Here is a 26,002-nt window from a genome sequence, read left to right as displayed (position 1 = left end):
TCTTGTACGAGACATCGAATATGACCACATCATTACACAGTTCACATACAGCGAGATGGATTACCCAGGATGCCAGAGTGAGCAGTAAGCAGTGAGAAGTGAGCAGTGAGAAGTGAGCAGTGAGAAGTGAGCAGTGAGAAGTGAGCAGTGAGCAGCGAGCAGTGGGTGCGAGCGTGCGAGCGTGCGAACGAGCGAGTGAGAGCATGACGGCAGCGCCGTGAGTTTATTTATGCATGTGAATTTTTGAGTTCAAGTCCCCGGGGTAAATCATGTCGCGGGCACGCCGACGCCGCGAGCGCACAAAAACGCCTCTAGCAATGTATGGTCTAAAGATGACAAGATGGTGTAAGTCGTAAATCAGCCTGCCCTGTCCTGCCGTGCCCTGCTCCCCCCCATGTGTGTGTTTGTGTGTGTGTGCCGGTGAGCGGCTTCCCCATTCTACGTGATTGACCGCCCGCCCCGCCTAGTAGTCCAGTGATGAATGAGTTTCCCAGCCAGACCCGGACCTGGATATGTAATGCCAGTTTCCCCACGTTACCAATTTCGGGCCCCCTTTCTTTCCCCTTTCCCCGATAATAATATTCGCTCGCCGCCAAATGTCCATGTGTTGTGTGTCCAAAAGGGTGCGGCGTCTTCGGCTGTGCGTGTGCCCCCCTTAGAACTTGGAGTCGTCGAGGGCGCCGTTGACGACCAGCGTCTTCTCCTTCAGGGCGTCCTTGGTGATGCGCTCGAGGCAGCCCGACGACGCGGCGATGAAGCCGAGGTACGGGCGCGAGGGGTCGAGCACGCGGCTCAGGTACTCGGGGTGGTACTGGACGCCGACGAACCACGGGTGGTCCTTGAGCTCGAGGACCTCCATGCGGCGGCCCGAGTCGTCCTTGCCGACAAAGTTGAGGCCGGCCTTCTCCAGCTCCTCGACCATGTCCGGGTTGACCTCGTAGCGGTGGCGGTGGCGCTCCTCGATGACCAGGGCCTCGCCGTACAGCGCGCGCAGCTTGCTGAACTCGCTGCCGGGCTGGAAGTGCGTCTCGCGCGAGCCGAGGCGCATGGTGCCGCCCATGGTGTCCTTGGAGCCCTCGGGCATGAAGATGATGGCGCGGTTCTCGGCCTGCGCGTCAAACTCCTCCGAGGTGGCGTTGGCCTTGTGGCAGACGTGTCGCGCGTACTCGATGACGGCGATCTGCATGCCCAGGCAGATGCCCAGGTAGGGCGTCTTGCGCTCACGGGCCCACTGGGCAGCCTTGATCATGCCCTCGGTGCCGCGGTGCCCGAAGCCGCCGGGGACGAGGATGCCAGCCGCCGTCGAGACCTCGTGCCACGCCTTATAGAAAGCAACGGGGTTGCTCTTTTGCGTCTTGTCCTCGAGCTCCTCGGAGTCGACCCAGATGAGGTTCAGCTTGCGGCCGCATCGCATGGCCGAGTGCTCCAGCGACTTGACGACCGACAGGTACGCGTCAGGCAGCTCGACATACTTGCCGACAAGCGCAATGTTGATCTTCTCGGCATGCTCCTGGGGGATGATCTCGTTCCACTTCTTCCAGATGACCTCGCCCTTGGCGACCAGGGCAGGGGTCAGGGCGACCTTGTCGAGGACGAGCTGCTGGCGCAGGAGCTCGAGGAGACCCTGATGCTCCAGCAGGATCGGTACCTGGTAGATGGTGGGCATGTCGCGGACGGCGACCACCTGCTCGACCTCGACCTGGCAGCTCTGGGCAATCTTGGCGATGGTGACCTTTTCCAGCGGGCGCTCGCAGCGGCAGGCAACCAGATCCGGGATGAGACCAGCACTGCGGACGCTCTTGACCGCGTGCTGGGTAGGCTTCGTCTTCTGCTCGCCGTTGACGATGGGGATGTACGAAACGTGGATGTTGATGAAGTTGCCCTTGCCAGCCTTGTGGCGGAGCTGGGTCAGGGCCTCGACAAAGGGCATGCTCTCGATGTCGCCGACGGTGCCACCCAGCTCGATGATGCACACATCCGGCTCTGAGCCTGAGTCGTCGACGGGGATCCGGGACACACGCTCGATGTGCTCGATAACGGCATTGGTGACGTGGGGGACGACCTGGACAGTCCGGCCCAGGTAGTCGCCTCTTCGCTCCTTCTCGATGACGTGCTTGTAGATCTTGCCGGTGGTGATGTTGTTGTCCCTTGTCAGGTTGAGGCCCAGGTACCTTGGGAGGTCAGCCGGTTGTCTGGGTATGCAGTCTTCGCGCACGCATACCGTTCATAGTTACCAAGGTCCAGATCCGTCTCACCGCCATCCTTCAGCACGAAGCACTCTCCGTGCCTAGGCGCCGCCGTTAGTGAGCCGCACAAAACAAAACTCAACCCGAGTCAGAAACATACTCCTTCGGGTTCATGGTGCCGGCATCGACATTGATGTAGGGATCAATCTTGATCGCCTGCGCCAAGCAATTAGCACCCGTTTTCGATACACTCCGTCAACCTAGGCGTTGCGCAACGCTTACCGTAACCTTCAGGCCGATCGTCTTGAGCAGCAGCCCGGCAGACGAGGCTTCGTCGCGTCAGCACATGTCGTCCTTCCTCAAGACCAGCATCTCATTTGCATGTCATTCGTACCAATGATGCCCTTGCCAACCCCGCTGACAACACCTGTCAGAATTCACAAATTAGCATACAAGAAAGCGACACATCGAGGGGATCCAAGGGCGGCATACCTCCAGAGACCAGAACGTACTTCATCTTGACGGCTGACACGGGGACAATTGGGCAGGCAAAGCGACAAGATGATATCTTGTAACCCGCAAAAATTTGGCGTCGAGGGGCGGTTCGCGCTTCAGTTCTTGAAATTCTCAGAGATAGCCGTCACGTGATTAGCACGGACCCAGCGGCGCGTCTGTTTTGGGTAAAAGTGGGTGGGCTCGCGTGGTCCCTGACAGAAGCTAAGCCCCATTCGGACGCGACGCGGCTGTCGTGCATGAAAGGCGCGTTAAGTGGCATCCTGTGTCACACCGAGGTTCACGACTCAATGCGCGGCTTACACCAATCTGTGTGAAGCTAGATTGTTTTGTTTTCATCTTCAGCAATTGCCATCACGCCGACTCACGATGTCTCGGTCGCGTTCTGACACGCGCAGATAGCTCAATAGCAACGCCGGCTAATACTCAAAGTCATCATCCACCGAAGGCCCCTTGTTCTTCGTCACGCTCTCCTGCTTCCTGTACATTTCAGCCACCTGTCTGCTCGAGGTTGCCTCGTCTGGCTTCTTGTCGTCTCGTAACTTGATGAATCGTGGAAATCTCAGGCTGATTCCCTTTTCACCCGAGGGATCCACCCCCTCCTTGGAACCAGCTTTGTAGCGGGGACTGAGGGTGAGGTCAGCCGTCTTCACCTCCCAGACATACCGCGGCTCAAACCAGACATCGGGCTGGTGCTGGCCGCCGGATGAGTGCGAATAGAATGGCTTCGGCCGATCAATCTTAATCTCCGAAAGCTGTGCATGCAACTCCTCGAGCACCTGTTCTGAGAAGCCAGTGCCAATGTTGCACACAGTCTCATACGTTTCGGTCGAGGGGTTGTAGCATGCAAGGAGGAACGCGCCGTACACAGACGTGCGCTTCCCCTTTCCGTAATATGCGCCCAGAACGACGAGGTCGAGCGAGTCACCGATGCCGGAGAGGTAGTCTTTCTTGACCTAATAATCGTCAGCATATGGTCCCGCACAATCAGTCAAGGGACGCCTCACCTTTAGCCAGTTACGACTACGCTTGCTCGGCTCGTATCCGCTCTCAGTGCCCTCCAGCATCTTCACCATGAGTCCCTCGCACGAGGCCTTCACACTTTCGTCCAAGAAGACTTGGATCTCATCAAGTTCCTGGCCATTCATGGACGTCGCGAACGAAAACTCGCCCTCGACCGGGACGAACGCTTGGTGCAGCAGTTCTCTCCGCTCAGAAAGGGCCTTCTGCACAACAGGCTCGCCGTTCAGATAGAGAAGGTCAAAAGCAAAGACGCAAACCTTGACCGTGACGTCCTCAACCTTGACATCTTTTCTCTTGCGCGTCATTAGCTGCTGGAACGGCAGCACCTTTTTCTCGTGAATGTCCCAGGCGACGGTCTCGCAGTCGAGCACGAAGCTCTTCGTGTCGTCCTTGACCCAAGTATGGAGCTTGGCAAGAATGTCGGGATACTTCTTTGACAGGTCTTCGGAGTTTCTGGAGAAGATGCTTGCAACTCCACTTGCTGCCTCTCTGGAGGCACCGGCGGTTTCTTGGCTTAGCTCTTGAGGTGCGTCCTTGGCGACGTAGTGAATCTGAGCCCGCTCGCCGTCGTATTTATACTCGCAAGTGAACTTTTGGCCTTCAAATCTGTCCAAAACCTCTGTGATGGCCTTTGTGGGTTTGGCCAACATGGGCTTCAACGGCACGCCAGGGCGAAGCTTGCAATTGTCTCGAAGGTTCTTGATACCATGTTCCAAAACTGCAGGAATAATGGCATCGTAACTCGGCAATTCACTGCGCTGAATTAGCCACACGCTAGGGATCTGCTGGTCCCCTGAACCTACCTGTAAACCGTCTTGAGAATTGACTCGCCATTCTCGAGGTCTGTTGTGCTCGGGACCTTGCCCTTTTGATCGGCCTCGTGGCAAACGATCGCCTGTGCCAAGGAGACGAGCACCGTCTTTTCAGCAAGGCCGAGTCGAAGTTTGCCCTCGAGGAACCGGATAATGAACTTGGCTTCGCTCGGCCCACCCTTGTCTTTCGTGATGTCCACCTTGCCTGTAGACCGGGCATCCGCCGCAGACAGGAGCTTCTTGATCCCATCCACCTTTCTGCCCTGGGCGCCGTTGCCGGTGACAGTCGCAATGTTCATCAGTCCCTGATGAACCCCACGCACGGTTAGGGGCTTGGGCTTGAACATGGTCGGCTGCGTCGATCTGCTTTTCACGGCAACAAGGCCCAAGTCGCCAATATCTTTCTGATCTGCCTTGATGACTTGCAGGCTGCGGCCGGTGGTCTCGCCAATGGCCTTCATGATGAGCGACTCGCCAATGCCCAACTCAATACCGGCATAGTCGGGGGCAAGCTTGTTGATCATAAGAAGCACCGTGGGCAGCAAATCGTCGGGGGTCAGCCGCATGACCTGTCGGAGGAAAAGCGCACAGTGCTCCATAATCACTAGCCGCTTCGTCGTCATCTCGATCAAAGAGAACGTCTGACATAGTGCTGCGTAAGGAACAGGGTCTCCCGCTTTCCAATCCGGGTATGGATGGTTCGCCTTAGCCTTGAGCTGGGTTTGGATCTTCTCTCGTGCCTTCGCGGCAACCTCGGGCTTTTCGTCCTCCTCCGCTTCGATCTCCGCTTCTGCATCGGACGCAGATTCGCTGGCCGACTGCTGTTTGACGTCGTCTTCATGCTCTTCCTTCTCCTTCGGCTGGGCAGCCTTTGGCGGCGGACTTTTCGAGCGAGGACTTTTTGCTCGGGGGCTTTTGGCTCGTTTAGCCTTGCGTTGAGGACTCGGCGACCTCTCTTTCTTCACCGCTGCTGGCTTCTCCTGGATGTCCGGCTTGTCCTCCATGGCGCTGTCATCATCGTCTTCGATCTTGACACGTGAGCGTCGCGCCCGCTTGGCAACCGGTGCGGCATCCTCATCCTCGCTCTCATTCTTGGAAGTTCCATTCTTGTCCGACTCCCGTAACCGCTTCTTCGAGTCTTCAAGCACGTCAGCAGCCCGCAATTGGATTATCAGAGTGGGTTGACCAACCTTTGTCTGGGTCGGCATTTTCCTTGGCGCTCACGTCGCCCTCCCCGTCGCCCTCCACAGGCTCATCCTTTGGCTCGGCTCTCGCCTTGGTGGCAAAGCTCAGCTTGGTCTGCTGCTGCGGCGGCGCACCCTTTGCGCCGAAAAACTTGCTATAATCGCAAACGGCAATTCAGGTTAGCTCATAGAACAATGGCCATGACGCCATCGACGATTTAACTTCGCCGTGCACAAACGCACCCCAACGTGCTCTGGTTCGGCTTCACGTACCCGAGGGTCGCCTGCTTCGGTGCCATGGTGGACAGTCTTCTCGCAGGGAGGAGAGCTGGCTGCGGAAGCGTATGGAGGCGGAGGAGGAGGCTGCGGACGATCCTTGAGGCGGCCAGCGTGAAGAAATAGGAAGCGGGTGATGAGGAAGGAGCTCGCAGGCTGCAGCCGCAATTGAGGGTGACAGCTCCAATCATTGACGCGCTCCTGCTAGGCAGAATCGCGTTAATTGGTTTCGCGACGGGAACAAAGTCACGACGCGCACGGCAAGTCACGTGGCCGCTGGCGGCAGGGGTCCACGTTGTACATCAGCTTGTACCTCGTGTTTTTACATAAGCGTCCTCACCCTGGTCCTGGTCTCCGAAGCCCGTCCTCCAGGGCCCGAACAATGGTAGGTGGTCACCGTCGGACATGGCCGGACCGGAGCATCGCGGTCAATGCGCTCCGGCCATGTCGAATTACCTTCTTCGAATCACACGGTTCATTGAGTGCAGAAAAGTGGCACAAAAGACATGTCTGATTGACCATTCCCGCCCTCTATCTGCAGGGACTATAGTACACAAGGCGCAAGGTTCAAGGATTCATTATAGGTTTGCTGTGCGGTGCGTGCAGGTGCAGGTCATCCATCTACTGGGCAAAGTAGTGGTTCTCGTCGGGGGTGCGGCCGCGGATGTACTGGGGCTCGCTGCCGCGGACGTAGATGTCCTCGAAAAGAATCTCCGGCTTCGGCTCGGGGACAGCCATGGCCTCAGCGGCAGCGACCTCCTCGTTGACGTGGCTCCGGGCCTCCTTGTCAATCTTCTTGAGCTCCTCCTCGCTCGCGACCTCCCAGTCCAGGATCTTCTGCTTCAGTCCGGCAATGGGATCGTTGGTCGAGCGCATGCGCTGAATCTCCTCACGGGTACGGTAGGTGGTGCCGGGGTCGGACATGGAGTGGCCACCATATCGGTAGGTGACATACTCGAGCACCATCGGGCCCTTGTCGCTGGCGGTCCACTCCTTGCCGTACTTGACAGCGGCCTTGACGGCCAGGACGTCCATGCCGTTAACCTTGAGACCCGGGATGTACTGGCCACGCTTGTAGTAGTCGGTCAGGGCCGACGACCGGGCGGCGGAGGTACCCATGCCGTACTTGTTGTCTGTACATCCAGCGTCAGCGCAAAGAACAAAGCAGCAAGTATCAACAGAATATACTCACTCTCGCAGCCGAACAGAGCAGGGAGACCCCACAGCTTGGCCATGTTGAAGGCCTCGAAGACCTGGCCCTGGTTGCTGGCACCATCGCCGTAGAGGATGATGGAGGCGTTCTTGTTGTCGTTGTACTTGTGGGCAAAAGCCAGGCCGGCGCCGACAGGGACCTGGGCACCAACAATGCCGTTGCCACCGTAGAAGCCCTTGGAGAACATGTGCATGGATCCACCCTTGCCGTAGGCAATTCCCTCGCGGCGGCCAAGGAGCTCTCCGATAATGGACCGGACGGTGCCGCCGCGCATCAGGGCGAAACCGTGGCACCGGTAGGCGGTAATCAGGTCGTCCTGCTTCGTGATGGCATGCTCAATGCCGACGGCGACGGCCTCCTGACCGGTGGAAAGGTGGCAGAAACCGCGAATCTTCTTCTCCTTGTACAGGCGGTCGGCCGCCATCTCCATCTGCCTGCGCGATTATCAGCGAACTGTCGACCCGGTCCCACGTTTCCGTGCCATTGAAATCGTACCTGATGGAGACCATGTCGTAGTACATCTGCTTGAGCTCCTTCTTCGTGACCTCGATGGTATAAGGCGGAGGGTCCAGCTCGTACGTCTCGAAACTCTCGTCGCTCAGGGTAACCTGGAAGGGCTCATCCTCGGACTGCGCCGGAAACCGTCAGCACCCATTTGTCGCGAAAAAAAAAAACAAAAACAAAAACCAAGACGCAAAACGTGAGTTAGGAGAGTCTGTTCGTGCAAGCCTTGCAGCGTGCTCGAATCCGACCGCCCGGGAACCATACCTGAGGGACGGAGTTGCTCAAGGACGACGACGCAGCATCCGTGGTGACGGATCGAACCGCCAGCGCAAAGGGCGCAGCCCGGGCCCTGGCGCTGAGGGGCAGCGCCCTGGGGACTCTGAGAGCTCGGGAGAACATCGCGGCGCACTGGAGATGCCTCTGTGTCGATTGAATCGAGGGGTGAGTTGTCAGAGAAGAAGAACGGAGGGCCCTCGCGATAAACAGGAGCTCCGAAATTTCGCGGTGTTGAGCGTTGAGCTCAGTGTTGGATGGCGCTAGCACCGGAGGGTCCCTAGCGTCAAATGCACGTGATGCGACATCGGCCCCAGCGAAAAATGGGTAAGGGGACCGCCGACGGGTCCAAGGGGGCTTGCGGAACCCGTCGAGATCTGCGATTGCACTTGGCCATGGAGCCTCCCACTGCCGCACACATGCCTGCTGCTGGGCCCATGTGCCCCTGGTATTTGCTCTTGAAGTGTGATATATCGCTGAGCCAGCAGCGCGAAGGCTCTACTGGCTTTCTGTCTTTGCAGTCCTTCGGATACAGAATTGTGAAACAACGCCATTACCAGCACATCTGCTGTATAAAGTACCCTAATGAGGTACCATATTAACTGCTAATGGCTGCCTGGGCCTCCTTAATGCCCGGGATAACGCCGCCCGGGTCGCCGTCAAAACTCCACTCGCCGGTTCCCGCGCCTTGCCCAGTCAGTCTCTCAGCCCGTCCCTGCCCGACATGTGAGATGCATTATTCCCTCCTTGCTATGCTTGCCTTTGTAAAGTCGCAACGCCATTAACATGCAGCCCACACATTGTTGCCGCGTTCTATAACCTGGAAGCCGGCACAAAAGTACAGAATATTCGAGTCGCGAAGCCGGCTGTCCTGGCCGGCACGACCGCAACTGCATGCTGTTATTTCAAATCACGTATCGACGGTGTGAGCCGCGGCTAGCGCTGTCTGCCATCTTAAGAATTACGCTCGCGCGGCGCCGCTAGTCGTCGTGGAAGAATGTCTTGTTTCCGCCTTGTAGCGGTGCCGTCGAAGGGCCAGCATCCTGCATGTCGACATCCTGTGCCGAAGACGCCCGGCTCGACTCGGCGATGGCAGGTTCGCCTGCACGGTAGTCCAGCGCCATGGCGCTCAATGGCCGCTTCGGGTTGTCCTCGAGGACGCGCTGTTGAAGCGAGAGTGGTCGGTCGTAGAGCATCTCTTCTGGGGGGGAGAATGACCAAACCTGCTGCCATTAGCCACAGCTGGAACCAGCGAAACGGCACAAAGCTTACCTCCATCACGGTCCGGCCGTGTCGCAACGCCAATGCCACGCACTTCTCGTCCTCAAAGGCTACTCGCCACACAGCCTCGCCTTGAGCAATGAGCTCCCGGACGAGGTGCCCTGTCTTGAGATCCCAAATCTTAACTCGACCATCGCTGCCACCGCTCACAACTCGTGTATCGTCAAACTGTAGGCTTGTGACACTGTTGTCATGTGCGGCGAGGCGGTGGATTGGGCACATCTTCTCCAGTGACCAGACTCGTACAGATCCGTCCGATCCTCCAGTCACCAACGTGTCGCCGCGCATCTGCAGCTGGCCCACCAAGGATGTATGACCCTGTAGAATAGCGAGACACTCCCTATTGTGTAAAATTAGCGAGTTGGTCGACGTGGTTGGCAAGAAGCGAGAGAACGTACCCAGTGGTCGGGTCCCAGACCCTCACGTTGGTGTCCAGGCTGCCGGTCACTACTCTCTTGCCATCGAAGGCAATGGCGTAGATTTGGCTGAAATGGCCCTGTAGCGTCTGGAGACAACGGCCTTCGGAGATGCTCCAGACCCGGGCAAAGGTATCATAGCTTCCGGAAACGACAATGTCGCCTTTGATCTCCAAACATCGAACGCTAGACTGATGCCCAACGAGGACATTTCTGCATAGGCCGGTGCGGATGTCCCAGATGCGGAGAGTTGTGTCTCGGGAGCCAGAGATGGCCGTGTTAGCGTCCGCCATTTTGAGGCATCGCACTGTCGACGTATGTCCCCGTAGAGTGTGCAAGCAAGCCCTGCGCAGCTGTCAGCCAAGTCAAGGCGTAAATTCTCGAGGCCATGTCTCTTACCCAGTTTTCAGATCCCATACACGGACATCGCGGTCGCAGCCGCCACTGACCATGGTGTCTTCCCACGGGACCATGGCCCAGACACCCATAACGTGCCCTTGCAATATTCGTTGTGAGTCGCCCTTTGTGTCGAAAACGTGGATCTTGGCATTATCTAGAGCCACGATGATGTACTTGGGCGTCAGATGCAAGCTAGTCACGACGCCGCCTTCTTGGGTGATGTTCCTGTGGACGCTTGTCCCGCCAGACCTCCAGGCCGCTTCGACCAGGTAGCGTTGCTTGAAGTGCGATTTGTATGAGCGCAGCTTGGGCCGTGCGACAGTGCCGTCAAAGCTGCGCGAGCCCGAAGAGTGGCCGGACGAGGGATAGGAGCCGGGGAAGCTACTGCTCGTAGACATTTCCGTATCTGGGTTGCCGAAAGCGTGGGCGGTCGACCGCATGGGCATGATCGGAGATCGAGCGTTGACTTCTGATAGTCGTCGGCCGTAGTCGTGCTTTACGCAGAGGTTCTTCCAGGTCATGTCGTCGCTCAGGAGGTCCCGCCACCGTTTCGAGACCTGCGATGCTCGGGCGAGGACCTTTGGGTCATCGATGAATGACAGTATCTGGACAGTGTCAACAACTCAAGCTTGGCCTGGCATCGTGGAGATCATCATGTACCCTAAGACAAAGCTCGTCCGGCAAGCTGGTGAACGGATCCTTCTTCAGCAGAGGGCTGACAAATTGGTGAACAAAGCTCAGCTGCTGGCTGGTGCAGAGATTGAGCATGTCGGCCAAGATCCTCGTGCGTTGCGGGCCCGAGCAATTCTTAAAGTGCTGCCGCAGCTTGGAGAGGAAGAAGTCCTCATCATCTGCAGCGTCGCTCCAGTCCGGCTGGCAATGGGCAGGGCCTGGGGAGGCCGCAGGCGTCGGAGGAGGCGGTGGCGACCCGGTGAGCTGCTGGTCGAAGTCGGCAGCTGGCGTGGGCATGCTTGGGGTCGGCGGCCCTCTAATCTGCCGTTGCTGCCGGGGCAGCTTCTCGAGCCTCGCATTCATCGGGGCGTTGGCGGTGTTCAGGGCCAAGTCCTCGGTCAGAATGCTTCCTCTCCGTTGAGAGAAGCTCACGGGGCGGTCGTAGCCAGCCATGGCCTAGGCCAACGACGCACGCGTCCTAACGGAGGACCTCGTCGATGGGCGATCAAGTCGGGTAAAGGGGAAGCCTGACCAGGGCTGCTGCGTGATGGGGGCGGGCGGCGAGTCGGAGGAGGGGAGAAGTCGAGTCTCGAGGGCGGTCCAGGTCGGAGGAGAAGCGCCTACAGCAGCGAAGCGAGGGCCATGTCAGCTCTTGTAGGGACGCAGGGACGGCGCTCGTGTCGCGATGATGGCTCTGCGCTGTGCGGCAACGGAGGAGGACAGACACAGGCTTGCCCGGCCGATTCAAGGAGGGAGGCTTAATGGTTTCTGGGTCTGGAGGGCGAGGAGGCCGGAGGCGGTGGTTTGAGGGTTGAGGGGGGACGCTAACGGAAACGCATACCTATAGCCGCAAATGGCATGGGATGGAGCGCCGTAGCGGCGACGGCTTACTCGCAGAACAGCCCAAAGCCACCAGCCGTGCACTGACGTATTGACGCTGCCGGTCCTGCAACACTGAGCACGCAATAGTGCCGGGCGGGCGCCTCGACAAAAAAAGTCCTCCCTGCTGCGCAGCTGGGCCGGTGCAAGGTGCAGAGCTTGTCCTCCCTGGGGGATGGGAGCCGGGCAGGACGTGGTGGTGGAGGTGGAGGCGGAGGAGATGGAGGGATGAATGGATGAGATGTCAGTGAGATTGGCCTTTGGAACAGGCGGTCGCGCCAGACGGTGTTCCCTTGGATATTTGTGCCGCAGCGCTCGTAGCCCGAGACCGACAGGTGCAGCCGAAATGCAGTCACTGGACAGACAGGAGGCGAAGAAGGCCGCGGGCGGTCGGGTAGTGTCTGGCGACAGGAGCAAGTCTGGCCCGGAGGAGGAGGAGAAGGAGGAGGCTGGCAGCGAGGAAGACGGTGAGGGAGAAGGCCAGGTGAAAAGGCGTAGGTGCCCTGAGCCAGGAGACGGATGGCGGGACGGCAGCTGTTGGCAGTTGGGACGGGATGCAATGGGAGCGACGGGAGCCCAGGGCCACGGCGTGACCGAGGGAGAAGGGGCAGAGGCACCCGCATTCACTGCACGCACGCAGGTGCTGGCCACTTCCAGGTTCCATTCACTTCTCGCTCCAGGGCTGTCCTGCACCGAACTGCGCTGCACCGCACTGCGCTGCACCGCACTGCGCTGCGCTGCACTGCACTGCACGTACGAGTAAGGCGCCCGCCCGGGCAGGTCCCGTCTGAGTTGGTAGGTGCCCGGACGGGACCCTGCGTCCAGGAGCCTCGGGGGGGCCACACTTGTGCCGGGCCGTGACAGGCCCCCCCAGCCGCCGCGGCCGATCTCCAACTGCGGGCACCCTTCTCGAGTCCACTGAGGCGGCGACACCTGCTCACCTCAGGTCCTGGCGGTGACCGCACAGCAGGTCGAGGGCGACCACCACCCCCCATTGCCTCAGTGGACCGCGCCGCCTGGGGCCCCCCTTGGGTCGGGGGTCGGGCTGGCGTCGGGTGGGGCGCGTGGCCCCTGCGTGGGCGAGACACGACCCAGGGGGGCCCCCAGGGCTCCGTGGACAATGATTGTTCATACACAGGGGGTCGGTCACTCCTCCGTGGGCTGGCCAGTGGCCGGAGCTGCAGCCAACTTCAGACATGGACGACACGGCGAGAGGTTGGAAAGGATGTAAGTACGGACTATGTGAAGCAGCGTTGGGCAAGGCACAGCCAAAGGATCGATGCAGCCGCGTTGTCGGCCATGTGCTGTCCGTCCGCGTTGGAGCCCGAGCTGGAGCATGGAACTCGGGCATGCGCCGGCCGCGAGCTGCACGACCGCTCTGGCACCACCCGAGCAACAAACATCGGGCCGCGCCTGGGCAGGGAAAAGTCCCGAGTCCCATCGCCGCGACACGAACGAGGAGTCATGGGAGAGGCCCGTTGCTCTTCTCCTCCGTCCATTCATCCATTCACACATGCGCATTGCCCTCGCATCGCCCATCGTCTCGCGCTGGTTGGGCAGATACGCGACACGACAGGCCGGTCGGCAGACAGACAGACACGCAGCACCTCCAGACGACGCGAGGGGGGGGGACTGCACAGAACCTCACGCAACGCCGAACGCCCCAGCCTGCCCGCTCACTGAGTGCCCTATTAATATCGTTACACGAAAAGGCGGCCGGCGCTCGACGAACCGGCCGCCATGGGTCCCTGGGCCTCGGCGGGAGAGCCGAACACGGCGGCGGCGGCGGCGGCGGCGCATGGCTGGCCGGGGCGCATCCAATGAGCGCCGGTGGGCACGCGCCTGTAGTGGACCAGCCTGCCTCTGCATCCGCCCACCGCAGGCGCTGTCAAGCCCACGGGCGCATGATGATCAGAAGCCCGCGTGGGTTGTGGTCAGATGCGAAAGCAGCGGCGGCGGCATAACGAGATTGCTCGAGCGGCCGTTGAGCTGTCAGTGGCGGCACGACTCAAGCGGGCATGTCCGTCCTCATTTGCGTTTGCATGGCCCGGTAAGGTACTGTAACTATAACTATCGGGTCCGTCCTGCAGCTCGGTAGTGCTGCGTTATTCCTGCGTCGTGGTTGGCGGTGGATGGATGTCGCGGCCTCGCCTCGCCCGCTGCAACGCCCTCAACTCTCCTCAAAGTGGCTCGCGAAGCCAAACACATGTGCCGCCGGCCGCGGATCTGCAATGTATTCTCGTGATTCGTAGATGGTGACAAGACTCGAAAAGTTTCGCCAGGAGCCGCAGGCGTAGCGAGAGTCGATGCAGCCATCATCCACGTCCTTGTCCGCCAGTGTCTTGATGTCCGCACTCACCACATGCAACCCGCACCCATTGAGATCATGGGACAGACTATCGATCCAGCCCACATCCTCTGACCCCCCGAACCCTGCCCCCCTTCGAACCAGCTCATGGTCTACGGAGCATTTCGTGCTGGCCAAGAGCGCAACCACCCTCCCAATGTCTCAGATTCCCTCAATCGCGCGCCGAGAAGGGCAGTTCCTCCAACCAGCCCCGTGTCAGATCCTCAGCTCCCGCCGCAAAAAATAGCAGCATCGGCGAGCGCATCAAACCGCCCGGCCCGCATCAGTTTATGCGAACGCCTTTGCAGAGGGCGTGACTGGCCCGGCTGCATGGTAGAGGGCCGCCAGGGCTGCTGGCCTGGTGCGACCAAATACTCCAGTCACTCAGTTACGAAGTACGGGCTCCGTAATCAACGCAGCCAGATCCAACGCAGGAGCAGGCGCCTGAATTTGAAACGCCTCTGGGTGCTGCGCCGTCACCTCGCTTCTGCACCACAAAAGCTTCAGTCACGATCGCTCAGGTCATACCCGCAAGCATGCGATGCAATTGTGCAACTAAATGGGCACTGAGCTTAAGCAGCGCTCTTCTATGGTGTCTGTCTCATGGTGGCCGCTTGGGGCTCTTGTTCGTACACTCGCGCTTGACTGCCATGCGCTCTCCACCGGTCTATAGTAATCTTCTCCTGCCTTGATTCTATCCCTCGACAGGCAATCAGTGGTGATGGTGCCCAAACTGGGTAAGCAGAGGCAGAAACATGCCCGCAACCGTCGCCAGAGTGTCGCGCATCTGCGGGCCCTTTGGCTTCCGCTGGCTAAGGGACGTCCCGTCCGTATAACCATTAGCTCCAGGCCCGTGGTCATGGCCGTGTGATCCGCCATCGTCTTGCATGGCGTGCATGGCGACATATCTGCAATTCAATCTCAGTCAGTACATCGTCAGAACCAGTGTTCGCCAGGGAAACATACAGAAACGTCCCCCCTGAAAAGAGCAGTAGCATCCCGGTCCACCACTGTCCCTTGGCCCCTTCAAGATGATCTCCGCCTAGGAGGGTGACGAGGAGCCAAGTCGAGATGGCGCCCACGGGAGCGGCCAAGCTGAAGATGATCAGGTGACCGCGCGCAGCTCGTTTCGACAACCCTTGTCTTAAGAGCACGGATGTAAGCCCAAACGCAGCCGGGGCTTTGTGGATCATGATGGCGACGAAGATGATGAAGCCCAGCTTCATGTTGGACGTGGTTGACGATGCACCCATGGCGATGCCGTCGGCGGCAGCGTGAATCACAAGCCCTACCGTCGTGGCCAGGCTGCGCGCACGTCTCGGCGTCGGCGCCAATGAGCCCAGGAACCCGTCAGATTCCTCGTCCGTCGTCGCGTCACCGCCGCCCAGGTTGTCCAAGCTCATATGCGTCGTCTGAGGCGCAGACTGGAAAGTCTCGGTGGCGTGCCTGGGTAACCTATCAATGAGGAACATGAGGACGAACCCCAGCACCATGGAGAAGCCGACCTCAAAGGCGGGTATCTCGACGCCTTCGTCGTGCCCCTCGTGAGCATCATCCTCGTGCTTGTCTTTGTCTTGGCTAGGGGTTTCTGGCGCCGGGGGAGGATTCTCTGTCGCCGGCTCGTCATCTCTCTTCGATGGGCCTGGTGAAGCCGTAACCGGGACCACAATATCTCTCAAAGCTTCTTCTATATGTAAATCGCCTCGTGGTATTGTGCCACCCGCGTTCGCGGGCGCATCGAGAATGGTTCGCCCCTCAAGCGCAAATTTCCAAGGGGCCCTGCGCGTCAGGTCACGGGCCTTGTGAGCGTGTGACGATGCCTGGCTCGCGGCCGCCTCGATCCCCTCTGGTATGATCACTATGAGTGATGTGCCGACTAGGACTCCAACGCCGATACTTGATATCAAGCGCAGTTGTGACTGCGACAACGTCATGGACAGAGGCAGCGCGCCGGCGAGGAACGAGCTATGGGAGCGTCAGCGATCGGCAACCTGTCGGGTTCGAGGCGATTTGACGTACGCCAGCGCCATGACGGCCTAAAGCAGGAACGTGGTCAGCGGCTATACGCGCATCGTAAACACTTGGCGTGGACTCACGCATAATGCCAGCAGCAGGAGGAGGCCAGCCATGATGGGCGACGTCGATGCTGCGGGTAGTCGTCACCTGTTGGTTACGCGAAAGACATGGCCACTGCGGGCACGCGTCAATGAGCTGTCGGCGCAACAAGCCAGGGAGGCGAGGAGTCGTGTACGGAGTCGGCAGGCGAGTTGGGGCGGCTGCAACGAATTGGTCCGGGAGCAACAAGGTTTGTTCGTCGCGCAGTTGAAGAAACGTGGACTGGAATCGATTGGCTTGGCCCGTGACAGGGATGGCGGCTTCCTCCACTGTCGTCGTCACAGCTTGAGCGCTAAAGGAACCGCGTAATGTACCTGAAAAGCCGCCGCCAACAGCCCACGTTCCAGGTACCCACGCCCTCGGGGCCCACCAGAAACCCCAGAATCCGGCAAAGCCACTCGAGAGATGTTTGTCCCGTCACACAAACCTTGCTTGTCAACTCCCACCCAACACCTCTCGACGCCCTCTCCTCGACCACATCCATACTTGACGAGTCACGATCAGCAGCTGCGCTACTCGCTGGCTCTTGATACCGAATCGCTACACTCGAGCCGACCTACAGGCATAGCTAGCTACCTATCAAGGCGTGGCGCGCTGGAATGCGACTCCGTTTTTCGACTCGATCATGACGTCGTGACCATGGACGGCGAGCCTCCATCCGCCAAGAGGCGCCACATCCTATCGTCTTTCAACCAAGACCGACCGATAGAGGCAGACACAAGGCGCAAGAAGGAAGCTCCGGATGAAGAGAGACATGAGCGCAGAGACTCTCAGGCCCCGAAACGCTCCCCGCCTCGAGACCCAGAGCCTGAAGATGCGGACGGGGATCCGCTGCGCCCGAGGAAGACGCGCTTGAAGCTCAAGAAGCACAAACATCGCCATCGATCACGGTCGCGCAGCGGCTCCCCACGGCGACATGACGAGGAGAGCGGCAATCATACGATCGGTGACCGGCACCGGCACCGGCGACGCCACCGCCGGCGACATAGGTCTCCGACGCCTCCCAACATCCACGACGCGCCGCCTCTGGACCCGGAAGCGGCATTTCGGGAGTCTCTGTTCGATGCCATGGCGGACGACGAGGCGGCTCTGTACTGGGAGAGCGTCTACGGCCAGCCGGTCCACATATACTCGAACGAAAAGGTCGGCCCGCAGGGCGAGCTCGAGCGAATGACGGAAGAGGAGTATGCCGCTCACGTGCGGCAAAAGATGTTTGAAAAGACCCACGCTGGCATGCTCGAAGAGAAGGCGCGACGGGAGGAGCGCAGGAAACAGCGGGATCAGGAGGATCGCGAGCGGCGCAGGACGCAAGACAAGGAGGACAGGCGACAACGCGAGCTGCGCGAGGAGATGGAACGCAGCCTGCGGCGCGGCCAGGAGCGCAAGGAACGAAAGACGTGGACCGAGCTGTGGGATCGGTACACGGCCGCGTGGGCAGCCTGGGACGGCGACCCGACGAAAGTTCCGTGGCCGGTCAGAGACGGCGAGCGCAAGTCCATCGACGAGCAAAACGTGCGCGCGTTCTTTCTCCAGGGCCTGAACCTGAGGGAACTCGGCGAGGGTGCGTTTGCCGCCAAGCTCAGGGACGAGCGCGTGAGATGGCACCCGGACAAGATGCAGCAGCGGCTGGGTGGGCGCATGGACAGCGAGGTGATGAAGGATGTGACGGCGATATTCCAGATTATCGACCGGCTGTGGGGTGAGATGCGAGCGAATAAGTGAAGAGAGGCACTGCAGTATGGCCTTGATGGCAGGGCGTGAAGTCAAGATACCCGGACTGGTTTCAGTCCATAGACTACGAGTTAGAAATGTCACGCAGACAACGATTTTATGCGATACCACCGTATTGCAAATATGTGCTTGATTGATGATAATGCCATTTTAACTGTGAAATCTATTCTGGCAATGGTCGTCTCGTGAGTGACGACATGGCTTCCGAACCACCCACAACGCCGCGGAATGGACCCGATCCGTCCGCCGATTTAAGGGGTATTACATCCTCCGCCCATTCCATCCGATCCTGTCTCTCAACTCTGCAAGCACATGCGCATTTACAGGTTGGCAAAGAAGGCCGCACCGCCCATGAGCGCACCCATGGCGACAGCAGCAGTCGGGGCCGGGCCGAGGGCGCCGCCGGCGGTGCTGGAGCTGGTGGCCTGGGAGCCGGCGGCGTTGGTGGCGGAGGAGACGGCGGCGCCGATGCTGCTGGTGGCGGCGGCGACGGTCTGGGAGATGCGGCTCAGCTCTGCGCTGGCGCTGCTGCGGGCGGCGGCGTCGGTGGCGGTGGAGAGGAAGTTGTTCCAGCTCGAGCGCGCGGCGCCGGCCTCGCTGGTGAGGCGCTGGATGTCGGACGAGGCCTCGGCGGCGTGCGAGGACCACCAGCCCTGGCCCTTGGTGGCGATGTCGCTGGCGATGGACTTGCCGTCCGAGATGATGTTGCCGGCCGAGGAGCCGACGCCGTTGACAAACGTGGACGCGTCGGAGACGATGCCGTTGACGAAGGTGGAGGCGTCGTTGAAGATGTCGGGCTGGGGCGTGGGCATGGGCTCGGGGGCGGCCTGCAGTTTTTACATGTTAGCAATGATTTCTCCAATGAACACACACGGCGTAGACCGAATAAGTCGAGAAGAGTCGTATTCTGTCTGACGTACCTGGACGGCGGCGGCGAGGGCCACGACGGCAACGTTGGTGAACTTCATGGCTGCGGCGGCGGGCTGTGTGGTGGTGTGAAGCTGTCAAAGGGTCTCCTGATGCAAGATACTCAACGGCACGCGACTCGCAGATGGGTCAATGTCTGAATATATGAACAGAGCAGAGCGGACTGAGACAGGGCAGGCAGGATTGGAAAAGCTTAAGATCTGGGGGAAAGGGGAATCGCCCAAGTGCTTTTATATCCCGATCATCCCACGGCGGTCCTTCATCATCTCCACGCACTCACTACACACACGCACGCACACACACCCATGGCGCCGCTAGCCAGGTAGGCAGGCGGGCATGGCTGCCTCCCACCAAGCCTCCTCCCTCTGCCACTCCATGCAAGTTTTCGCCTCCCCTTCTCCCGCGCGCCGGCATTGCTTCCCTGCTGCGCCCACACAAGCTCCACTTACAACCTAGCACCACCCACGCCCACGTCCAAGTTTGGAGAGTCTGACATTGACTACTAACCCCCCGGCTCGCCTCGCGGACACACCCCCCAGCCCAGCCCAAGGTTCGGCACCAAGTGGACCGGGGGGGGGCACACACTCACCCATACGTACAGTCGATGTCGCCGTTGCGTGCCTACGCAGCCACGATGCGGCGCTGCTGGTACTACGTACGTAACCCCATCGTAAGGAACGGAGATGGGGGGAGGGAACCCTTTTTCTCAGCGTGGTAACAGGCTGGCGGCTTGCTTTGGAGCTTCTAGACGGCGGGGGAATGGTGGTGGTGTGTGGGCGCAGGCGCGCGATGAGGTGGAGTGTAAGCTGTGGACGGCGGGCGGTGGTGATGGTGCCGCGGGCACCAGATCTCGCTCTGAGCGTCCTTGGTCAGGCGAGGAATGGTAAAACGGCGGGCGGGCGGGCGGGCACGCGGGCACCGTACGATGCCGGTCAACTGCAGTTGTGTAATACCTCGCGCAGGACGCAGGACAGACATTCCGCTGCATCTGCAAGCACGCAATGGCCAAGTCCCCTCGTCCCAGGCAGGACGGGATGCTCCCCTCGGCACCACAGCAACGAATCACTTACTAGCCTGTCCAAGACGTGCCCATCCGACGACCACTGCGCGCTCGATCTGGCGGGCCCTCGATGACGGGGCATCTCGACTGGCCCGTGGCGCCTGGGCGATGCCCGGGAATCTCTCCCATCGGTGGGAGGGAACCTACTGGCAGCTCCACGGCATCAGCCCCGCCTGGGAGGGAGGGTCCGGGTCCCGCGTCTCTCTCTCGCTCTCTCGATGCGCCGCTCGCTATTAGGCCTCGGCTGGCAGCTGAGCCACCGGCAACCCGCGCCGCGCCCACGCCCACCCATGGAGGGAGGCGTTGCGTCACTGTGGAGCGCTGGGTTTATGCCGGTTCAGCAGGAGCAGCGACACAGCAGCAACGTCCCATCACACCCCAAAGGGAATCCCTCCCGCTCGGGTCAAGCATGGCTGTCCATGTAGGAAAGGTTCCCACGTACCGACCGAGGGAGTCTTCAGCTGGGCCCGGGTCCGTGGCATGATGACGACGCAAGGACAGGACAGGACAGTGTCTGGGCGAGGGCGAGGGCGAGTGGATTGGGTGTCCACCCGAGATCCAGGCCCCGGTCCGTACGTGCGGTATGCTTCAGCTCGCAAGATGTGGATTTTGAATTGACTTGATTTGTTTTGATGCCCTCTGCCCGGCCGGGTTTTCTGCCCAGGTAGGCAGCTCGCCGTCGCGCAAAAGGTCCCGGCAAGGCAGCAGATAATCACACGTCCGACATAGTAATCCCCAATCCTCCGAGAAACAGAACCGCCCCCCTTCTCCCTGCAGCGTTTTGTCCCAATCGGGAAACAAACGACGAGAAGGAAGGAAAGGAGGAAGAAAGAAAAACACACACAGCTCCCGTCCGTCTAAGCATAAGCCGCGCCCCAGCGCGCCGTACTGCCGGATGTGCGTCGTCGGCCGCGCGCCGCTGCATGGCTCCCCCCCTCCCCCTCCGACGACGCTTATGCAGGCCGTTGCGCCTCCAGCAACAACCAAAAAAAAACAACCCGGTACGTAACCCGGCAGGGCTGCTGGGCTGATGCACGACGACCTGGCATCCATGGGTCCTAGCCCCTCTTGGCGGCGATGCGAACCAGCGAACTGGAAGAGGATCGCGAGACCAGCGTCATTGACACCCAGGCCTTTCGTAAGCCAAGCTTCCCCGGGGACCGGGACCAAGCTTTTGCTTGCTCGGCCCAGAGCCAAGACACCGGTAAGCAGGTTTCAAGACGATGGGCACGCGACATCATAGATTTTGCTTGCTTGCTCGCTGGTTCGTTCTGTGCTCGATGGCACACAAGAGTTGTTGCTACCCGCGTGCCGCGTAGCCGGGCCGAAAATGCCCATGTCCTCCGTCGTTCCGCGCCGGTTCGTCACGCCCTCTGCGCGACAACGTCCTTCATCCATCTGCGCCCGTCCGCCCGCGCCCCCGTCCTCATCGACACAATCAACGGCTGCCACGATCCCAACACGGCTTGCTTGTCTCACGACTCGCGATCATCGTCGTCGTACGTAAGCCCCCCTTATGCCGCACGCAGGGCCTCAGCCACACTTGACGCCCGCGCCGCCGCTCCCACCGACCGACCCCACGCACTCACACCCGCCCACGCCTCCTGTGCCGGCATTCTCGAAGCATTCGGACTCGACCGTCAAGACGCAGTGTGCTTGACTGTGCCATTCTGTACTTGCAGTACGTACTCGTACAGCGACCCCGCCGATCCCATGTTTCTAAATCTGGCAGACTGTCCATCCATCCCCCCCCCTTCTCCCCACACATCTCTCTTCTCACACCTCGCGGTACGGCGAGATGCCCTTCTTGAGCTCCGCCACAATCTCCGCCGCCTCGTCTGCGCCTCGAGCCTCAAAGTCATACCGCTTGCTCTCCGTGGCCTTGTAGATGACGAGCTATTTTCGGCGTTTCAGCCCATGTCAGCCTCCCACCCAAAAAGTCTCTGCATTGTACAAAAGGGAAAGAAGAACCAAGAAAGAACGCGCGTACGTACCTTGACGTTGGTCGGGTGCTTCCGCGGCACCTTGCACCCGATCACGTTGCTAAAGTGAACCGTCGTCGTCTTCCCGCTGCCGTCGTGCACCGCCTTGCCCCCCGACGCCGGCACGATGTGGATGTACTCGCCGTCAATCACCAGGATCCGCTCGCTCATGCCCACGATGCGCATCGGCTGCTTCCGCCACACCGTGTACTTCTTGTGGTTGGCGCTCGCCAGCTCGTCCTGCTTGAGCGCCTCCCGTGCCAGCGGGTGCGGCCCCAGCATCTGCGCCTTGAGCTTGGCCCGCCGCCCGCCCGACCCGGCGTTGTCTCCCAGCGGCACCGACTTGGGCGACGCGCTGCTCGGAGAGCCCGTCATGCTCAGCGGGCCGTCCGTCGCAAACCGCCTCCGGTACAGCTCCAGGTCCGACACGTTGCCGATCGACGACACTGGCCGGTCAATCATCACCACCGCCCCGGACCCCGGCAGCTTGAGCACGTGGTTGGCCTTGTCGAGCTGCCGCTTCCGACACACCAAGTCCAGCACCTCCGCCAGGTACGTGTCCGTCGTCACGTCCACCGTCACCATTTGCCCCGGCGTCGTGTCCGCCGACATGATGTGGATCCGCAGCAGCTTGTGCTGGCCCCGCGCCATATTGGGCGTCGCCGCCCGCGCCTGTGGTGCGTCGGCGAGCGGCGTGTTTGACCTGTACGTCGTGAAGACGATTGGATTCTGCCGCGGACGAGCCTGCGCATCGGCCGTCGACAGGTTCGCCGCTGGCGTCGGCGCGTTCCGCGCGGTAGCGTCGCCGTCTTGGCTCGTACGCGGCACCTGCTGCGCCTCGTCCTCCTCGCCACCGTCCTCTTGCGGCGTGAGCGCCTTATTCTCTTCGAACTCGTCCTCGGTGGCCGGCACCAGGGCGAATTCGTCAAACGCCGAGGAGTTGGACCGTAGCCTCCCACCTCCACGGGCGCTGGCATTGTTGACCGTCGTGAACGCGCTGAGGGGCTTCGTTCTCTCAAAAGGGGGAAAGTCGTCGTCCACCTCGCCCCCTTCCTCCACCATTCGTAGTGTCCACCAGTTGATGTTGAACTTCTTGGAAGGGATCTGTGGCTCCCTTTTCTCCTCGTTGTACCTGTAGAGGCTGAGGCCGATGAGATCCGCCACCGTCACTACCCGCTCCGCGTTCTGCCCGTCCTGGACGCGTGGCCGGATGAGCACCTCGTAGGGCTTGCCCGGCGTCTTGGAGAAGGGAGCGTAGATGCGAACATTGATAGAGCCTTGCGTCCCCTGGCCGCTAAAGTGTGCAAACTTTTGGAACGGCACTGATGACTTGTGCTGCTTGGCCTTGAGCGCCGCCGAGAGTAAGCTCTGCGGTTGAACCACACTCATCGGCCGGATGGTGCTCATGGGGCGCGGCGGAGGTAATGCTTCCAAAACCACGGGCTTCGGTGGTGCATTGGACCTTCGAATCGTAGACTGTCGTGTAAAGTTCTTGGGTGGTGTTCCAATGACGGGTTGTGTAGGCGACGGGTTGATGGGATTCTCCACGCCTTCCAGGATCGACGCCGAGTCTATGCTCCCGACGTAGTCTCCTGACATTTCCGAGCCCTCATCCGAGTCGTCCTCTTCCTCCTCCTCGGGCAGCAGCGTCGTGTCCGTCCTCTGCAACCCGGGCGTCGGCTCCTCGTTGATCTTCTCTTGCAGCCGCACGGCCTTGGCCGCCGCGCGCGCCGCCTCTCGATGGCGATGCGCCGCAGGCAGGTCGAACTCGTTCTCCGACGAAATCTCGCTGCTGGTGACGGTGTCGCGCCGTGGTCTCTCCCGGACCGTCTCCAGCGCAGACTGCGAGCCTCGGCGCGGCATCCGGGGCGACGTCTGCTGCTGCTTAAGATGCGACGACTGGATGGGCGACGAGCCAGCGCGCTGCCGAACCGGCATCTTCGAAAACTTTATCTGCTGGGCGGCTCGCTGCTCGTGCTCTTCGTCGCTCTCGTCGCTCAGGTCGCTGCTGTCGTCTTCCTCCATCTGCTCCCGGCGCCTGCGCCTCTTAATCGCCATGCCCGGGCCCATCGTGTCGGCACCGCCACCCGTCAACATGCCGCCGTCCTCCTCGCCATCCTCGAGCGTGTGTCCGACCTGGCGGGGGGCCTGGAAGTATTCGGAGGCGATGGCCGTCGGGATCGGGGGCGAATGCGTCCGTTTGGTGTGCGACGAGTTGGGCCGCCATCCCGCCGCCTTGAACGGCGCGGAGTTGAGAAAGCCGTCATTTATCGTGAGAAGGCGCTCTCCGACGCCGTCGGCGATTTCATTGAGGTAGCTCGTCCGCAACTGATATGACACAAGCCTGCGAAGGGCCGTTAGCACTTGACCTTGGGTCTCGTGAGAGTCGGGGCGACGTACTCGTCGAGCTGTATAACCGACATGACGCTGGGCTAGAGTGTAGACGACTCGCCAGAGAAGCGGTCTACATGTCTCGTTAGGCGGCTGATGGCAGTCGAGCGTTGGGAGGGAGAAGAAGCGCGAGTGGATGGTGATGTATGTGGTCTGGTCTGGAGCTGGACGTTGCCAGATGAACGTGGGGTATTCAGGGCGCCGCATCAGCGAGCCGACCCCAGGCTAGCGCAGATGGGGCGCTGCCGCTGGCGCATGCCAGCCACGCCTGATCAAGGCCAGAGCAGCCAGCGCCCCGCTGGACAAACCCGACGTCAGTCGGGCAACCTCAAAGGGAAAAGTCCCATCCGCAACGCGTCAACTTCAACATCGTCACGACAACCCGCGCCCATCGACGTCCGCAACCATGGGCCTCGTCAACTACTCCGAGTCCGAGTCCTCGGGCTCTGAATCCGAGGCGGCCCCCAAGAAGGCACCCTCGCAGAAGGCGCCGCCGCCGCCTGGCGCAAAGAAGCCTTTCCAGAAAGTCGTCGACCGATCCAACCCAGGCAAAATCGTCGTCAGCCTCCCGCAGACCTCCAGCAGCGCAGGCGCCGAGGGCGCGCAGCCAAGCGACGGACCGCCGGCGAAGCGCGCGCGCACCGACGGCGCAAGCGGCGGACGCTTCTCGGGCTTCAACTCGTTCCTCCCCGCGCCGAAGAATGCACGCAACGCCGCGGTGTCGAAACCATCTTCCTCCTCCTCATCTGCGCCTGGGAACGCCCGACCCGTCGTGAACCTCAAGACGAGCGCAGAGCCTGGTTTCAGCAGAGAAAGGGAAGAGCCTCGAACGGACGGCAATGCGGCAGACGGCGATGAGACACCAGCCAGGGGCCTGAGTTTGCCTCCTCCGAAACGAGCGGCCGAGCCGTCGATACCGCAGGGCCAGAAACCGGCAGACGAGGTCAAGCTGGTCGGCAAGCCTCTAATGTTCAAGCCGCTGTCCGTCTCTCGGAAGCCGAACAAGAAGAAGAAGTTCGCGCCGGCGGCCCCTACGGGTTCAACACCGCCGGCTTCAAATGACGCGGGACAAGCCCAAGCCAACGGCGGCGCAGAATCGCAGCCTGCCCCGGCACCGGCCCCGAAGAAGGTGTCCCTGTTCTCATTACACACCGAGGAGCCTACCGCTTCAAGAGACGCAACGAAATCAAGCGGCGCATACGAGCCGCTGTTCGAGACGCCAGAGACATCCAACGACGACTACTACGCGCAGTTCGCGGGCGACGCATACCCCGGCCTTGCCCCGACCACGGCGCCGCACGCATCCTCCACCGCCGGCCAGTCGCTCGACAGCATCGCCGACGACCTCAACCTCTCGGCCGCGGCGCGGCGGGAGCTCTTCGGCCGGGGCTCCGCCGCCGCGCACACGGCCACCAGCGTCAAGAATTTCAACATGGACGACGAGTACCAGCACAACGAGGAGCTGCGCGCCGCGGGCGACCAGCAGACGCACAACCCCGTGCGTGCCATCCAGGGCGGCAAGCACAGCCTGCGCCAGCTGGTGCAGAACGTGCACAACCAGCGCGATGCGCTCGAGGACAGCTTCGCCAGGGGGAAGAGCAATCGCAAGGAGGCGTCGAGCAAGTATGGGTGGTGATGGCTTTGTGTATGGCGAAGCGCCTCACGACCAAATGGTCAAGAATGATACCCAAATGTGCATTTCTCTCTCTTCCCGAACAAAATGCGTATCTATGCTATCTTGTCCATATCTTCACAACATATATACGGATGCAACCAATTCAGCCGATGCGGCCAAGGTTCGCCATGGAGCATTCATCA

At 60.6% G+C, this 26,002-nt stretch overlaps 10 protein-coding genes across 10 annotated transcripts; 2 read left to right on the top strand and 8 right to left on the bottom strand.

Annotated features, from left to right (window-relative positions):
* Positions 1-655: 655 nt before the first annotated feature.
* On the bottom strand, positions 656-2,703 carry PLICBS_000702 (CTP synthase ura7; the record flags this gene model as incomplete). Its single annotated transcript, XM_018318267.2, has 6 exons — positions 656-2,171; positions 2,222-2,287; positions 2,347-2,402; positions 2,469-2,515; positions 2,581-2,613; positions 2,679-2,703. 6 exons carry the CDS (start codon positions 2,701-2,703, stop codon positions 656-658), a joined length of 1,743 nt encoding a protein of 580 aa, XP_018183792.1.
* Positions 2,704-3,118: 415 nt separating this feature from the next.
* PLICBS_000701 (uncharacterized protein) lies at positions 3,119-6,017 on the bottom strand (the record flags this gene model as incomplete). Its single annotated transcript, XM_065599651.1, has 5 exons — positions 3,119-3,655; positions 3,707-4,475; positions 4,526-5,672; positions 5,725-5,873; positions 5,962-6,017. The coding sequence occupies 5 exons, from the start codon at positions 6,015-6,017 to the stop codon at positions 3,119-3,121; spliced, it is 2,658 nt and encodes an 885-aa protein (XP_065455723.1).
* A 598-nt stretch (positions 6,018-6,615) lies between these two features.
* On the bottom strand, positions 6,616-8,110 carry PLICBS_000700 (alpha subunit of pyruvate dehydrogenase; the record flags this gene model as incomplete). Its single annotated transcript, XM_018318269.1, has 4 exons — positions 6,616-7,127; positions 7,187-7,641; positions 7,703-7,836; positions 7,976-8,110. The coding sequence occupies 4 exons, from the start codon at positions 8,108-8,110 to the stop codon at positions 6,616-6,618; spliced, it is 1,236 nt and encodes a 411-aa protein (XP_018183794.1).
* An 854-nt stretch (positions 8,111-8,964) lies between these two features.
* On the bottom strand, positions 8,965-9,974 carry PLICBS_000699 (uncharacterized protein; the record flags this gene model as incomplete). The annotated part of the gene is made up of 3 exons (XM_018318270.2): positions 8,965-9,207; positions 9,257-9,605; positions 9,664-9,974. The coding sequence occupies 3 exons, from the start codon at positions 9,972-9,974 to the stop codon at positions 8,965-8,967; spliced, it is 903 nt and encodes a 300-aa protein (XP_018183795.2).
* Positions 9,975-10,076: 102 nt separating this feature from the next.
* Positions 10,077-11,205, bottom strand: PLICBS_000698 (uncharacterized protein; the record flags this gene model as incomplete). The annotated part of the gene is made up of 2 exons (XM_065599650.1): positions 10,077-10,685; positions 10,741-11,205. The coding sequence occupies 2 exons, from the start codon at positions 11,203-11,205 to the stop codon at positions 10,077-10,079; spliced, it is 1,074 nt and encodes a 357-aa protein (XP_065455722.1).
* Positions 11,206-14,690: 3,485 nt separating this feature from the next.
* On the bottom strand, positions 14,691-16,107 carry PLICBS_000697 (uncharacterized protein; the record flags this gene model as incomplete). Its single annotated transcript, XM_018318273.2, has 4 exons — positions 14,691-14,886; positions 14,945-15,943; positions 15,998-16,014; positions 16,075-16,107. The coding sequence occupies 4 exons, from the start codon at positions 16,105-16,107 to the stop codon at positions 14,691-14,693; spliced, it is 1,245 nt and encodes a 414-aa protein (XP_018183798.2).
* A 625-nt stretch (positions 16,108-16,732) lies between these two features.
* PLICBS_000696 (uncharacterized protein) lies at positions 16,733-17,815 on the top strand (the record flags this gene model as incomplete). Its single annotated transcript, XM_018318274.2, has 1 exon — positions 16,733-17,815. The coding sequence occupies one exon, from the start codon at positions 16,733-16,735 to the stop codon at positions 17,813-17,815; it is 1,083 nt and encodes a 360-aa protein (XP_018183799.1).
* Positions 17,816-18,144: 329 nt separating this feature from the next.
* Positions 18,145-18,792, bottom strand: PLICBS_000695 (uncharacterized protein; the record flags this gene model as incomplete). Its single annotated transcript, XM_018318275.2, has 2 exons — positions 18,145-18,651; positions 18,745-18,792. 2 exons carry the CDS (start codon positions 18,790-18,792, stop codon positions 18,145-18,147), a joined length of 555 nt encoding a protein of 184 aa, XP_018183800.1.
* Positions 18,793-21,587: 2,795 nt separating this feature from the next.
* PLICBS_000694 (uncharacterized protein) lies at positions 21,588-24,216 on the bottom strand (the record flags this gene model as incomplete). The annotated part of the gene is made up of 3 exons (XM_018318277.1): positions 21,588-21,707; positions 21,806-24,137; positions 24,194-24,216. The coding sequence occupies 3 exons, from the start codon at positions 24,214-24,216 to the stop codon at positions 21,588-21,590; spliced, it is 2,475 nt and encodes an 824-aa protein (XP_018183802.1).
* A 374-nt stretch (positions 24,217-24,590) lies between these two features.
* Positions 24,591-25,820, top strand: PLICBS_000693 (uncharacterized protein; the record flags this gene model as incomplete). The annotated part of the gene is made up of 1 exon (XM_018318278.2): positions 24,591-25,820. One exon carries the CDS (start codon positions 24,591-24,593, stop codon positions 25,818-25,820), a length of 1,230 nt encoding a protein of 409 aa, XP_018183803.2.
* Positions 25,821-26,002: the final 182 nt, after the last annotated feature.

This window comes from Purpureocillium lilacinum, assembly GCF_023168085.1.
Source record: "Purpureocillium lilacinum CBS 284.36 DNA, scaffold_1, whole genome shotgun sequence".
NCBI lineage: Eukaryota > Fungi > Ascomycota > Sordariomycetes > Hypocreales > Ophiocordycipitaceae > Purpureocillium > Purpureocillium lilacinum.
This window is presented reverse-complemented; position numbering and strand designations above follow the sequence as displayed.